Source organism: Hakea prostrata, chromosome 5, assembly GCF_041222555.1.
Source record: "Hakea prostrata isolate BN-2017 chromosome 5, UWA_Hpros_2, whole genome shotgun sequence".
NCBI lineage: Eukaryota > Viridiplantae > Streptophyta > Magnoliopsida > Proteales > Proteaceae > Hakea > Hakea prostrata.
In genome coordinates, this window is record NC_142604.1 from 11538058 (window position 1) to 11553487 (window position 15430).

The 15430-nt window shown below is 38.3% G+C and overlaps 1 protein-coding gene across 1 annotated transcript in view; it reads right to left on the bottom strand.

Moving 5' to 3' along the window:
* LOC149015120 (uncharacterized) overlaps window positions 1–12109 on the bottom strand; it is a 71169-nt gene extending 59060 nt beyond the window's left edge. Inside the window, exons 1-8 of the mRNA XM_089157087.1 lie at window positions 11759–12109; window positions 10864–11573; window positions 9896–10021; window positions 9713–9798; window positions 7536–7644; window positions 3931–4026; window positions 3741–3803; window positions 3514–3573 (exon numbers count right to left, since the gene is read on the bottom strand). Of these exons, the coding sequence (XP_089013213.1) occupies window positions 3514–3573; window positions 3741–3803; window positions 3931–4026; window positions 7536–7644; window positions 9713–9798; window positions 9896–10021; window positions 10864–11573; window positions 11759–11816 (1308 nt within the window). The 5' untranslated portion in view covers window positions 11817–12109. The remainder of the gene's footprint in view (window positions 1–3513; window positions 3574–3740; window positions 3804–3930; window positions 4027–7535; window positions 7645–9712; window positions 9799–9895; window positions 10022–10863; window positions 11574–11758) is intronic.
* Window positions 12110–15430: the final 3321 nt, after the last annotated feature.

The following is a 15430-nucleotide window of genomic DNA, read 5'->3' on the forward strand; positions in this document are numbered from 1 at the left end:
CTTATGGCATTCTACAAAAATATCATTATCTACCTTTACCTAACTACTTGGTCCGTAGTAACACATACTACCTTACCTACTTAGTCTGCAGTAACATATACTGTCTTTTACCTTACTTATTTGGTCTGCAGTAACTCATATTGTCTTTTTCCTTACCTACTTGGTTTGCAGTAACCCATATTGTCTTTTACCTTACCTACTTGGTCCGCAGTAACACATACTGTCTTTTACCTACCTACCTGGTCCGTAGTAACCCATACTACCTTACTTGCTTGGTCCATAGTAACCTATACTATCTTTTACCTTACCTACTTGGTCTACAATAACTCATACTGTCTTTTTCCTTACCTACCTGGTTTGCAGTAACTCATACTGTCTTTTACCTTACCTACTTGGTCCGTAGTAACCCATACTATCTTTTACCTAACTACTTGGTCCGTAGTAACTCATACTACCTTACCTATTTGGTCCACAGTAACATATATTGTATTTTACCTACCTACGTGATCCACAGTAATCAATATTGCCCTACCCATACTTTACCTACTACTTGCCTTCTTACGAAGCATTTATATGGACATTGGAGTTGCAATTTAGAAGATTTAATGTGGATATTTCTCCCTACTACCAGCATTATACGGATAGTGTCTTTGATCCTGCTATACTTATGGACTTTGTTCGTCATCGTCGATTGTTCTCATTATTGGATGATTGCTTCTCATTCATTGCAATAAAGATTATGTGGATATTTCTCCCTACTACCCTTATGCGGATAGTGTCTTTGATCCTGCTATACTTATGGACTTTGTTCGTCATCGTCGATTGTTCTCATTATTGGATAGTGCTACTCTACTTTCTATTTATAATGTAGGAGTCTTGCTACATAAGTTTTGGGGGTTACTAAAAAGCATAGTTTCTATTTTGGTGGTAGTATCTATTTTCTTCTATTTTAGGAGCTAGAAAGTTACTAAAGCTGTAATTTTTTGCTTCTTTTTTCTAAAGGACAAATACTTGTCTCTCAAGTTGTATTCGATTCATTAGAAGCTATAAATAAAAAGGCTTTGTGATTCTAGACTTTTAAGCGAGAATAACAGGCCTCTTCTGTTAGTTCTTCATCTCTCTTCTCTTCTTCTTCTTCTTTCTTTTCTTTGTTCAAGTTCAGATACTGTTTTGATTATTTAATGTTTGTTTTCTAACAAATCCAATTATAACACTTTGACACCTAAGTCATGCCGTAGACCCAACATCCACATCTTAGCCTTCACAAATAAAGAGCAAATAACATCTAAGCCCCCATGAGTTGCAAACAACTATGCCTATCACCCCTTGAAATTCATCAATTTGATAAACTTGCCCTACTCTCAAACATTACAAATTCATCCCAACCGTTTCTTGAAAGCAATTAAGTAAACGATGTCAAACTCAAGTAATAACTAATTGCCCATAATAGCCACATAAGGTGATTTTAAGTGTTTTTTTTTTTGGGTACATGTGTTCTACATTTTTACCCCTAATATTTTGAAACACCGTCATCTTCTCCAACCCCACTGTTTTTACTCAGTTGCCATCGCAGTTGATGCCACCTCCTGTACCATCACCACCACACTAATTTTATTTTCCCCAATTTCTTCCTAGAGTTTCTAAATTTTGCAAACACCCATTTCTCATTCTCCATCTCTGCCGGGAAGACAGACTATAAAATCAGCATGTTAATCCTACTAAATCAGGTCCAAACCTAAATTTTAGCTCATCATACTATAAAATAAAATCGTATTACCCAGCACCAAAGCTGTCGTAGTTGGTCTTCACTGATTCAGATTTAGAGAGTAATCATTTTTTAAGACTATGGTCGCAGCAACCCTGTGCTTCCTTCTAGGCATTTCAGACCCCAGATTTCAACAGAAAGATAATAAACTGAAGGACATATGACCAAATTTGTTGCTTTCAGTGGACAGTGGAGACTAGACAATGTTGAATACATCAGAAGTATTTAACAGATTTCTCTACTTGCAGTAATTTCTAGAATTGAGTTTATCCTTTGGTTTTCTTTACCAGCAGATGAGAATTTTTCTTCTCTAGTTGGAAGTATTGTTTACACTATCAAGAACTAGAATCGACTCAAGATGCAGCCAATCCCTCCATGTCATTTTTCCACTATTGAACATACCTATGGAAACATGGCAGTAGTCTGTTTTTCTATATATTTTCAGACTTCAAGATTGCACAATTATTTCAAATCTGACAAACTCCCTTTTGAGGCTTTGGAATGTTATTGTCTCCCTAAAAAGGCCACTAGATTCATCAGTTGGTGCTCATCGACCTCGCTGGTTGGAGGTAATTTACTTTCCCTCATTAATACCTGCAGTAATACCTGTGGAGGTGTTTTAATTGATCTAATCGAACACCTGGAAAGATTTAGAAAATCAAGTATAAGAGTTGTTGAGAATGAATAAAGAAATCACGCGTGGAGAGTTAGAAGGAAATAGAGATGGGAGCGTAAGTTGCACAGGAAGAAGAAAAGAAGACTAAACAAGGGGAAAAGAGTAATCTCATATCAAAACCAACAGTGTTACTCTAAAGGAGTACGGAAGTAAATTTTAAAGTTGTGGGGGTAGTAGATTGGTAATTGTTTGCAATTCCAGGGATCTTATACATAATGAGTGGGGCCTACAGCCTTTAGTGGTTTGCACTTCTCACAGGAAGCTTAAATGAGGCTGAAGTTTTATTTGACAAGCAAAATGTAAAGTTTCAGCACAAATCAGAGTTTGTTACCTGGCAAACGAAGGATTGAAAAATTGGGGAAAACAAGATGGTTCATTGACCACCCAAAGAGGTGCACGGGAATACATTGGGAGGGAGCATATACAATTGAATTTGAGAGCAAAATTAAAATAGATGTACACAATAACTTCCTCTGTATCCAACCACCAGGACTGCCACATCAACTTTCCATGGAGCACAACTAAGTGTAAAACCATGTAAGGTCAACATGGCATGTACAGACCATGAAACCTTCTGCCTCCAAGATTTGAGGTCTCCCATGTGAATGTCAACCCATCACCGTAAAACACAACATGTGTCATAACCTCTTCTCCATTCGACAGGAAGTCTTGAGATGGGAATTGATACAAATGACAACATAACTAGAAAGGGATACATTGCAACATACTGACCTGTAACTACCAAAATTTAACCACAAATGATGGTCATAAATATTAGGCAGTGCCTCATGAACATACGTAGCAAGCCAATAACCGATAAGCAAAAATTCCATGCAAATGGAATTAGGTTATAAATTAAAAAGGATCCTACGCATAAGATGGTCCAAGAAACCACAATTTGACAAATTAAAGTAGGCCATACATGCTAAAAAATGCCTCAACGAAAAGATGGGTTAGAGACGCAATAGAGGGAAGGGGGAAAAACCATAGAATCAAAAGATTTAGACCTCACCAATACATAAAGCAAAGACTGATTAAAAATATCAACAAACTCAACGTAAATGCAAAATACCTGAGGAATGGTTCTCTTGAAGGTGCTAAACTTCCCCACAAAAGCATCCAAGATTCTACCCTGCAAAAAGATAAGAGCATGACCTCGCTCAGTGTACAGAAATCCAAAATTCTATAGAAACTAGAGACAATAAAGTAACTCAGACAAAACAGAACAGCGGAAAAGCTCAAATAGCACTCACTACATTTGGAGGATAAAATAACTAAGTAAAGGAGTAAGATCCTAACCAATAAAACCCGTGCTTCATCCATAGACGATTGGTCAACACCCTTCTCAAAAATAGGCTCCACCTACAATATGAAAGCCATGATAGAATTAGAAGTTACACTGCAACCATATGCAATACCTCAACATAGTGAGCAGATGCAAAAGATGAAATTAAATTATCTTCCCCATCAAAGGAATAGAGGTTCACACCAGATTCAGCATTAGGCGCGCACAAGTAGTATGAATGCTTAATGACAAGGAGGAATCATGCATGTTCCTCGAGAACAAGTAAATAATTCGTGACAACTGCAGAAAAATAGCAACAGAGTGTTACAATAGGCAAGAACCATGATAAGATTTAAAATAATAAATAAAAAAGAATCTGCACTAATTAAAGAAAGAAAGAAAAAGAAGGTAAAAACAATTAATTACATCTCACAACAAACAGCAACACTAATAGGTAAAAATACGGCAAAAAAGTGATTCCAAGAATCAAAGGTCATGCTGACAAAATGAAAGAAATACTGCACAAAAAGCTTCACATGTAAAACAAAGGTACGGTAAGTATAATGGCTCACTCTCAACCGAAATTCCTCTTCCAATTACAGTATAAATTTACAGTATATATTATCTCTGACCATTCTAACTTCTACAGAGTAATAAGAAGAAGGTACAAAGGTTGTCCCACTCTCCCCCAATGGCTCGCCGGCGGGCTTCTTTCCCTCCAATGTCGGTATTCGCCAAGGTTGTCCCCTCTCCCCCTAACTTTTCTCTCTGGCTTTGGTATTTCTTTCTCGTCTCCTTCAAGCCAAGACAGATCAGCTCCTGATTTCTCCCATTCCCAAATGTAAAACCCTCAATCTCACCCATCTTGCCTTTGCTGACGATCTTATGATTTTCTCCAAAGCCGATCATAGCTCCATCTCCTCCATCATCTCTGCTCTTTCCTTCTTCGAGTCCATCTCTGGCCTTAGGGTCAATCTTGATAAATCTACTCTTTTCCTCTTCGGAGTGTCTAAGCTTCTGCGCTCTAATCTCCTGAATCTTTCTGGCTTCAAGCTTGGATCCTTCTCTGTTGTCTACCTTGGCCTCCCTCTTATCCCGGGTAGGCTCTCTTTGTTCCCCTATGTTGGATCACATCCGCAAGAGTCTCCAACTTTGGAAAAGCCAGCTTCTCTCTTCCGCCGGTAGGGTGGAACTCATTTGGTATGTGCTCCAATCTTCTTACCTTTATTGGTGTGGCATTTTCCCGATCCCTAAGGCCATTTCGTCTGCTATGGAATCTCTCTTCTATGCCTTTCTTTGGAAGGGCCAGGAATCCACACGATTTCTCCGCCCCATCAGTTGGTCCAATGTCTATCGGCCCAAATCTGAAGGGGGCCTAGGAATTCGTTGTATCCAAGAAGTCAATTCCGCTGCTTTACTCAAATTCATCTAGAAAATTGGCATTAATCATGACTCCATTTGGGTCAATTGGGTCCACTCTTACCTTCTTAAATCTAACTCTTTCTGAACTGTCCCTATCCCCCCCTAATCCTTCCTGGACCTGAAGGAAGCTTCTTCTCCTCAAACCTCGTGCTCTCCCTGACATTACTACCCATATCTCTTCTGGTTCCTCTAATTCCTTCTGGCCAGATCCATGGCATCCGATGGGTATCCTTCTCACGCTCCCCCCCCCGCACTGTCTATGAAACCCGCATCCCCAAAACTTCCCTTCTCTCGAATTTTATCTCTAGTGGTTCCTGGGTCCTTTCCCCTCATCATAGTCTCACCCAAGTCTGGATCTCTCTCCCCCTTATCTATCCCCACCCCCATGATATAGTTATTTGGCTCCCCTCCACCACCAAATCATTCACCACTTCTTCTACTTGGAACCTGTTTCTCTCCCCCTCCCCTCCCCCTGGCCCCCATTGGTTTGGTTCAAAAGTCATATCCCCCGTCACTCACTTACCCTTTTGAGAGCCCTAAACACAGCCCTTCCAACCCAATCATTTTGTATTACCCGCCACATCCCTGTGAACCCAAATTGCATCCTTTGTTGGAATGGTATTGAGGACATTGAGCATTCGTTCTTTTCTTTCGCTTTATCTAGTGCTCTTTGGAGAAAAGCCCTTAGCTACATTTGGCCCCGCTCCCATCGCTCCTTTGGGTTTGTCCGTGACTGGTCTTGTCGTCTTGGTTACTGAGTAATTTTTCAGGTACCTCAATCTGTGACCGGATTGGTAGGCTTGTCTTTGGTGCCACAGTCCACCATCTGTGGTGGGAGCGTAATCTCAGGCGTTGGACTTCCAAATCCTGCTCTATCAACTCTATTTGAAATGCTATTTACTTTGATGTTTCCTCTAGGATTTCTACTATTCCCCACCCCACCCCCCGGTTGTTGATTCCCCAAGGAACATGCTTATTGTTGTTTCCTAGGGGCTCAACTCCCAATCCCATTCTCCTATTTGATCCTGCCCTTTGGATCCTTTGTAGTTTGGTTTTCATCTCTTTTAATTGATTATTTATTCATCAAAAAAAAAAAAAAAAAAAAGGTACAAGCATATTCATTAGGCAAAGCTAAATCCAATAGTTTGGGTTCTACACTTCTACCAGCCATGCAAAGGTCCGGGCTTAGGTTTGAGAAGTTCAACAGGCAGATTACCCCACTGACTTTGCCTCCCCTTCTGCTATTGTCGGCTGTATTTTTCCCATTCTGAAAGAGGAGACAAATGATGATACAATCTTAATCTTAGTACATAGAAAACTCTCTCTCTTCTATTCTGTCCAAGGAGCCTCTAGTTTCTTGACTTCTTGATACTATTCAATTAATTATGAATAAAATTAATATAAGTTTCCACAACAGACTGTGATTGTATGTTTATAGAAGCTAATGAGATCAAGGGGACAATTTATAGCACATTAGTCAACGAAAAAGTACTATAATTTCTTCCCCTACTTAGTAATTAGATCAGCCATCAAGTGCCTCACATACACTGAACTATATAAAACGGTTAAGCAGCCAGGACTGAGGGTCAACCACAAAAATAGACAACTAAAATGGTTGGCCAAGTTGGTAATACTTCAGGTCAACAACCAGCACAATTAGGCGTTAGGATGACCAAGGATCAGTAACATGAATCTTGTTTCTCCTGCACATGGCTCCTGCCCTGCTGGATATGGGGAATGTCATAAGGTGTGCAACTAGACCGCAGCTTTCACAAAGAGGCCATTTACCCACAGCATTCCATATCATTTTTTACAGATTCTTCTCTATTCAACAACCACACCAAGCAAAAGTACAATGTAGAGAACTCCACCCATTCCAGGTTTCCAGCCTCTAGTCCATAATATAATTGAGATAATAATGAATAAAAATACAGATAATCTTGCAATTGTATAAACCATGGAGTAAAATCACCATACCAGGTCATAATCATAACCATGCTATCATAACGTAAAGGTAGCAACAAGAATTCTCCCCACCCCCAAACCCCCCTTCCAAAAAAATAATAATAAAAAGAAAGATGACCAATAAGACATAGAATGACTGCAAGAAACATGGAATGTCAACTAAAAAGCTATGCAAGTAAAGCCTTTTTGAGCTAAAGAAGCAAAAACACTACACCTTACAGAAAGTCAGAAAACAACCACCCCAAATAGTTGGGTAACACTTTATTGAAATTATCCTGCCAGCAGAGCATCCTATGTGCTCATTCAAACTTCTTAAGAAAGATCGAAATATTAACTCATCTAAGTCAACGAAAACAGCTACTAAGTGGAGACCGATCATGAGAAACACAAAACAATAACCAACAATGTATCCAATAGAAAACCTGTGATAGTGAAAGATCCCCGCGGACATGATGAACAATCTCAGCAAGTAGACTATATGCCAGTGGTCTCAATGCATCAAAGCAAGCCCGACCAGTGCCCACCAAAACCCTGACATAGAATAAAAGAATGAGAGAACGGCATAGAAATTTCAAAGACAGTACTATTAACTTAAAAACAAAAGTTACTACTCAAGTTATCTACCAACATTAATCAAGATTAAAATTCAAGCAGGTCATAATATGCAAGAATAAGGAAGGAGGCTAAATTGCAGAAATTGAAAACACCCGGCCTTCCCAAAAACTTGAATTTCGTGCCAAAAAGAACATCATTTTCCCAATTTTTGCAGGATTTTGAGGTTGTTTTAAGTGAATCAAGTACACACAGAAACAGTTCAGAGATGATTAAGCAATTTAAAGACAGAATAGGTATTCAAAAATGTCATTCAGCGAACATGATTCCCAACAAGCTCATGTTAGAGGTGAGGTTCACAAACCCTCAAAAACCTTTATGGTCTTAACTAGAGCGCAGTGAAAGTTTAGATAGATGAACCATTAACGTGGCTGCTTTTTTTACTAGATTGTGTTTAGGTATCCTGTGTAAGCTATACGGGTACTCCAGTCTCTAGAATGATGCAAATCCACAACCAATTTCAGCTTCTGTTAGTGGAATAAGCCCAAGGTAGGACATGTATAAGCCACACTTTTAAGGGCCTAGTAGGGGTAAGTAGGCTAAATACGAAAATAGCATGGTTACTTTATGTTTTAATTTGTTGTAAATCAAGAAAATATTTGCTCTCCAAAGTTGATTTCTTTCATTTACCCTAATAAGGTATTTTATAGATTTAAATATCATACACTAAAACCAACTTAGAGAGGGAATAGGAACACTAAATAGTTATATGCAAGTAAAAAGTAGGGAGCGAAGTTGGAGCCAGGAGAGCTGGAAATGGATGATTCCCATTAGTAGTTATATTTGTAAGATTATAGCTCATTTCAACTAATAGCAAATAGGTTTTTTTTAGTTCCTAAACTATCGTTAAGTAAATATAGCCACCTTCCTCACCCAACCCCAGAAGTCTGGCTTTGTCAACGAAGTCAAAACCCTCTTTAGTTTCTCTTATTTATTCTCTCTCTACCCTTAATTTCTCTTTTTTTCTCTCCCCACAATTTAGTTTACACCAATTTGTGTATACTTACCAAATAGCCACTAAATTGAAGCAGAAGCAGAAAATAAAAGTGTCATTCTCTATTCTTGATCACCATAATAATCGAGCTTCTCATTTTGGATAAAAACAGGGAAATTTTGACACCATCAGGTGCAGCATCTCTTACAGAAATCCCAAGTCAACAGACAAAAAAATAATAAACTAAACACCGAGTTCCTTTCAACAAGACTTTCAAGGACCCTTTGAATAAGTAGACATCATATCTAAACAATAGTAATTTTGATTCTTTAACCAAGAGAAAATTCTCCTTTATCCTCAATTTTGGACAGCAAAAGAAAAAGGATGTCTATTTATCAAAACAGGAATAGATGAAACTTAAATTGAGGTTCACATGGATATCAAGGTTTGTGAACATGGATACTGCTTCACATGGTCAACAACTTGCAAAGGGAAAGAAAGTTTGCAGTTTGTGTACATCACCAGTGTAATAAATGGTGCTTTATTTTACACTAGAACAAATATGGACAAGTGCTATCACTAGAACAAGGTCAGAATAGGGGAAAATGGATTTGCACCTCCAACCAAAGGAATGTTCTTAATTCCATATGTAAAATTATGAATCTAAACCACAACCTGTATCATAATTTTACTTGTTACGACATAAGCCTTAAAGGAATATAGACCAGAAAAGTTATACTAAAATACCAAGACCTTATATATACATATATTTAAAGAAAAATAAAAATAAAAATCCTTACAAAGTAAAACAAGGAAATCATAAAAATAAAATCCTAAAATGTAAAGAATAAAGTTCACATAAATTGGACAACCTCAACTAGGAATCTCAAAATCAACAGCCAACTTGGTTAAATTTCATCACAAGAACGAAGTCCAAGGTGTTAGTCCAGCTTAACCCCCTCAGACCCAGCAACAACAAACTCAAGGTTTCTAATCAAACATCTATGCCAGCATTTTAAAATCATACCACCCAAATTGACTTTCAACTATTACCTCTCCTCCAATAACGTGTCAATCAAAGGAAACAATCCCCGCTTGAAATCTGTTGAAAGGACATGTTTCAAAGCTACCAGCAATTCCTGTAACATACAAGCCACACATGAAATTACAAAAAATAAAAAATAAACATGTAACTCATAAGAAGAACAGAAACGGAAACATTAATGAGAATCTAACCTTTCGAACAGAAACAGAGTCAGGACAAGTAACAAGCAGATTTACAATGCTTCTACATATGCTTTCCTCATGAGGCCTTATATAGTCAGCGAAGCTTTTCAGCAAGTAAGTTAAAAAGGAAACTGTCTGCAACAGATGAAGAAATACCAAAATTGGTCACAAGAATAATGAAGGTAATGGGAACAAACTCGATATTTTTTTTGGATGAATAGAAACTAGAATTTGTCCTATGAGTTTGTATTTTCCATTTTGCTGCTTTTCTTCTGCCAAGGGGAAATGTGTAGAAGGAACTATCAGATTCCTTTTCCTGGTTTAACCAACCATCTGCATTACCAAGTTAGCCAAAACAACTTCTCTAATAAACTGTGCAGAGTTATATTCCTAAGTACAATATCAAGTTAATGAACATCTAAAGAAAGATAGATTTCCCCAAATATCACTGAAATGTTTCTTGAGCGCACTAGAAACTTGCATGACCACAGCAGATATCTTATCTCATCCACATCCTCCCACAGGTAGAAAGTTAAAATTCCTTTTGTTCCATAGGCAAGATAACAGCCCGCCCAATTTGATGAACATATCAAAACTATCAACCTAATTACCAGTTTACGACAACTATTGCTAATCTTTCGTCCTGTACCATACAGTCCAGCAAGAAACAGGAAAACTAAAGTACTTCGGACACTAACTACTTCAGGTCATTGGTAAGGTCTACTAAACACAATAAATAATAATTGTCCTTTATCTTTCAATAGTCGAGTTCTTTACGCTGGTCTTTGTTGCAAATATTTCCCGATAGTGCAAGTTAAATCATGAATATACAGCCATACAAAAGCCATGATAATTCCTCTCAATCTTTCAAGTTCTCCCAGCTTTCTCCCTTTGAGTGCTAAAACAAACTGAACCACAAACCGAAACTCTCTTTCTCCGTTGCCAAGTGGCAGATTTACAGGAGAGGAAAACCGTACCTTAACCTGTGCACTCTTCAATTCAATGAAGTGGTTCTTTGACTGTGGAGGAACCTGTTCAGGGCCCGGAACAGATATTGTAGAAACCATTAGAGGCAGAAGGTGAGGAATGTTTGTCTGAACCAGACGCCCGTATAGCTGGAAGAGGAACATGACCACCAGTGGGCACTCTGTGACTATTTTGAAAGAACGGGTGCTGGGATTAAGCTGTCCACCACCAGCGTAACCGGTAGCAACTTGACCCAAACCTGTAAGCTGCTTATTATCTTCTCCACCCGTTCCCGCGCCATCCTCGAAGAAATAACTAACAGTCACCCTAAAGTTTTGGTATATTTTACAAACAAAGTCAAGGAACGGCTGAACCTCGTTCTCAAGGCTCGGTCTGAAGTTCCTCAGGAGGTCAAAAATGATACGAATGCAAATTAGACCATTCTCCTCGTTGTCCAAGGTGAGAACTTGTAAGGAGACCTTCAGAAGTTCCTGAACGAAGGGACGTAGTACTTCGCTGTGAGGGAGACGATTAAGAATCTCAACAATAACATTTCTAAGCTTGTGCTCCAGGTTGTCTGTTAGTTGAGGCGTGGTTAGCTGTGTTAGGATCACGGAGAAAGCTCGGAAGTAGCATTTCAGGAAATTCAAGTACTCTGCTGTGTGCGCAATCTCGAGGCTGTCCCTCACTTCCAGTGCCATCTGATGCCTTGCCTGGATAGCTGATTTCAAACGAAACGGTCAAGGAAAGCATACTTGAAAAATTAAAACGACACAGAAGGGCTCTACGAATCACAAACCAGAACTGTTTGTACTTCAATAAATTAGTAAAAAAGAAGGAAATTAAAAACACAGCTATAAGTGATTTCGAAGAAAGCTTCACATGCTACAAAATCCTAAAGGATACGTATATCAGGCTCGATAAGATTCCGAGCATGTTGCTCGAAGTTCTGAATCGGACTCATTTTGGAGTTGCAGAGAGGGCTCAAACCCTAACTCTGCGCTTCAGTTGTTCTCCCTGAAGTAAAATTCTTGATTCCTTCGATTCTCGTTCACTCTGATTCTAGGGTTTATGGCATTTGGAGAGGGTGCCCTCGTTCTCCTTCTCTCGTCACTTTCTCTGTTTCGTGTTTACCTGTTGAGGGAGCGTTCGAGAAAGCTAGTGGCTTTTTCTGGGTGAATTGCCCACTCCCGCTCTCACACGAGTTGAAATTGGACGATCAAAAGACTCGTCCCTTTCCTAGTTCCCTAACTGCTGTTTTTCTTCCGCATTTAAATAGGCGTGGCTCGGCTGCTTTGGCCTTGTCTACTGGCTACTCGTCCCAACCTGGTCCAACCGGATCCATCTTTTCATATACAATTCTAGATTTCGAAGCAGAGATAAATATAAAATCATAAAAAACGGTCCCTTATCCAAATTTGTCTTCCTTAGTGGGCCTAGTCTTTAGGAAATTTTCAGTTACCACCACTTGCCTCCAAATATTAATGCTGGTTAGTTTTTATTTATATACTTATAATATTATTCTCAAATTTTAAGTTTAAGAACACTATTCATGAATCCATTTTTCAAATTTTATCATAATTTATGATTAGAAGAAAAAAGAATTCAGATCCTCCACCCATATAGAGAAAAAAAAATTAATATGCTTGACTAGTGTACTATATGGAAACAAATTCATTTTTTTTAGTAAAATTTTAAAAATATAAAAATCTAAATCTTCTATTTTATTTCCTAAAATATATGATTTTGTTTTATAATTGTATACGTGTCATTATCAAGCATCCAATCATATGGATTGAAATTTTTCTCATATAGGTGAGTAATGATCCAAACTAAAAAAGAACTCACCGACAGATGATAGAGGGAGATGTAGAAACTACTTGAGTGTAGGATTTTCATTCAAGGTTGTTCTTGTCATTTAGAAACATTTTAACTTGTTTGAATCAAAACCTAACAGCAGAAGTGGCTTTGATATATTTTCACCCCATAAGAAGTCTCAGTCTCGGCCCTTGCGGTATAATAAATTAATTCTTTTTTTGGTAAGAGATTAATTTGACTAATGATGGATGGTATGTTTTGGAGGATATGATATTTTTCCCCTTCTTCTTTTAGTAAGAGATGAATTTGGACTTTTAGCAAAAAAAAAAAAAAGAGATGAACTGGACAAACATAAATTCATGAGAGACTGCAAAAAAGTACCAGAGTCAAAATATTACTTTGCTTTGGGTTTAAAATTAACTATAAAATTTGTATTCTTTTTTAAGTTTAAATGTTTTTTTTTTTTTTTTTTTTGAGTTTTTTGCAGGATACCCACTTAAGTGGCCTAAATTGTACGATGCCCACTTTGCATTCTTTGTAGAATTGTAAGTTATTCACATTTAACTTTTCTGTTAGTTTGAAACTAAAATGATCATTTTGCAATAATGTGTTGGTAAATACTAAATATAATTTGTTTTTCATATTCAAGGATTTTAAGTTTCTAAATTAAAATATTAAAAAAATTAAAAAAACTAACCCCTACTCGATTTCAAAGGTTGGAATTTCTCCCGCTTGTCGTTGCCAAAAATTGTTGCCCCTCCCCTGCCATTGCTGAAATTTGTTATGCCCACAACATTTACAATGCTAGTAGAATTAAATACCTCATAAAATTTCTCCATAACAAGCAAACCAGAATCAATTGATTCCAATGGATGCTTCCAAAGCCAGTGTCTTAAGCAGTTGGAAATGAAAGTGGCTGTCATTAGCAAGAACGAAAGAGCCGATGTAAACACCCAATTCCACCTGCACATCAGGATTTTTTTTTTCCTCTTGCAGCTTTCACAGTGAATGGATACTCTCAAAACCCATGTATGGAAATGAGGGGAAAACCCAAGTAATGCTTTAGAAACAACAAGAGACGTAATTTACCGATGCTTGGTTAGGGCCTGTTTGGTTACTTGAGTCTAGAAATCCCCATTACCAACTCTCCGGACTTCTCTCTAGAGTCATTGTTCGTATTACCATTTTAGTTTGAATTTTGGAATGAAATTTATAGTTTATCCTAAAAATTTTCTTATTTACCTTACAAGATCCTAATTATCACAAAACACATAATAGGAAATCCGTTCAGGAAGCTCTAGCATGAATCTAGAGTTACACCCCGGTAAAAATCTCCCTGGAATAAGAAATTCAAATCTGGATCGCTCTCCGTTGGTGGGGAAGATCGGTTCCTCTTTGTACCTTGACCCGGTTGTTTCTTTCTGATTTACCTTCAGGGTCCTCCTTAGCTTCCTGATGACAAAACAAGGGTGAGAGTGGGCCGCCTCTGAGGACAGGAAGCCACCTCCAATGATTAAGTCAGTCTCAATGAAGAAGCTAGGAATCAATGCTAGCGGAATAAATGCTAAGGATTTGTGGAGGAATGTTTCTCATGAAGTAATGAGGGAGAGTAATGGCTGGAGAAGCTTTTGTTATACCTGAGAGTGTTGCCTCTATTTATAACGAACCTGTGACCTTTCCTTGCCTGCGATGGCCGAGTGACCTTTCATGATATAGCTCGATGGTGGAGATGGCTTCTATGACCTGGTGACGTCATCCTCTGACGGTTGTAGACAGGGCTGTTGTGAGCACATTTTATGATCAAGGAGTCAACTCAAGTATCAGCTTGATGTGACATTGTTCTTTGGTTGAGGAGACAAAAAGTGGTGTCGTTGTCCTTGTAGTAGTCATAGAACGAATGTTGGGCATTCAAGCTGTCTCTTATCACTGCACGGCCTACGAGACATTTATTGCTGAAATTAGTGCTATGAGACACCGCAAACGAGGAGATATCAAGGATCCCCCAAAGGCTGCTAGCCTTGCTGAAAAGACATTGGGCGTTTGGGCTTGTCAGCAAGTCGTTCCAATATCGCCCTTCGTCAGCCGAGAAGCCTCTTGTCCCAGCTAGCGAGCAACATCCATTTGAAACATCAAACCGCCAGGTTGGTTAAATCGAATCATTCTGGTTTGGTGGTTCCTTTCGGGTCACCCACAACACGCTCTAACTCTAGTGATTCGAAACTTGAAACTCTTCGTGGAGCTTTTAGAGGCTTTTTTGAGACAGAGCTCAAGTTACACTGTTAGACTCTATTCCTATATTTGGCTCGCATGGTCTAGGATTCTGAGTTTTGTGCTACTTTGGAAAAGATTGTAATTTGCAGTGGGAGAAAAAGTTTACCCTTTCGGTTTTTTTCCTTTTTTTGGCTCTTTTTCGTCGATTAGAGTTGTAACTATGTACAATGGAGGTTAAATAATACAAGGAGTTCATTTGATAGATTCTTTCTATTTTCATTCTTCATTCTTGTGTGATGTAGTAGACAAGAAAATTCCCAAGTTAAAGGTGCAGAATTTCAACAACTGTAGGTTTCCAATGAGGTTTGGAAGATTATTTTAGCATTGTGAACTATAAAGCCCCACCTAAGATTCAAACTGAGGGCTCTATCAGGAGACCTTACTACAATTGCTGCATTGAAGCACATAAGTCTTATTAGGGATGCATGTTGTCCTAGGTATGGAGTAGTGGATGAAAGTGTTGAACATATCCTGTTAGATTGCCCCATA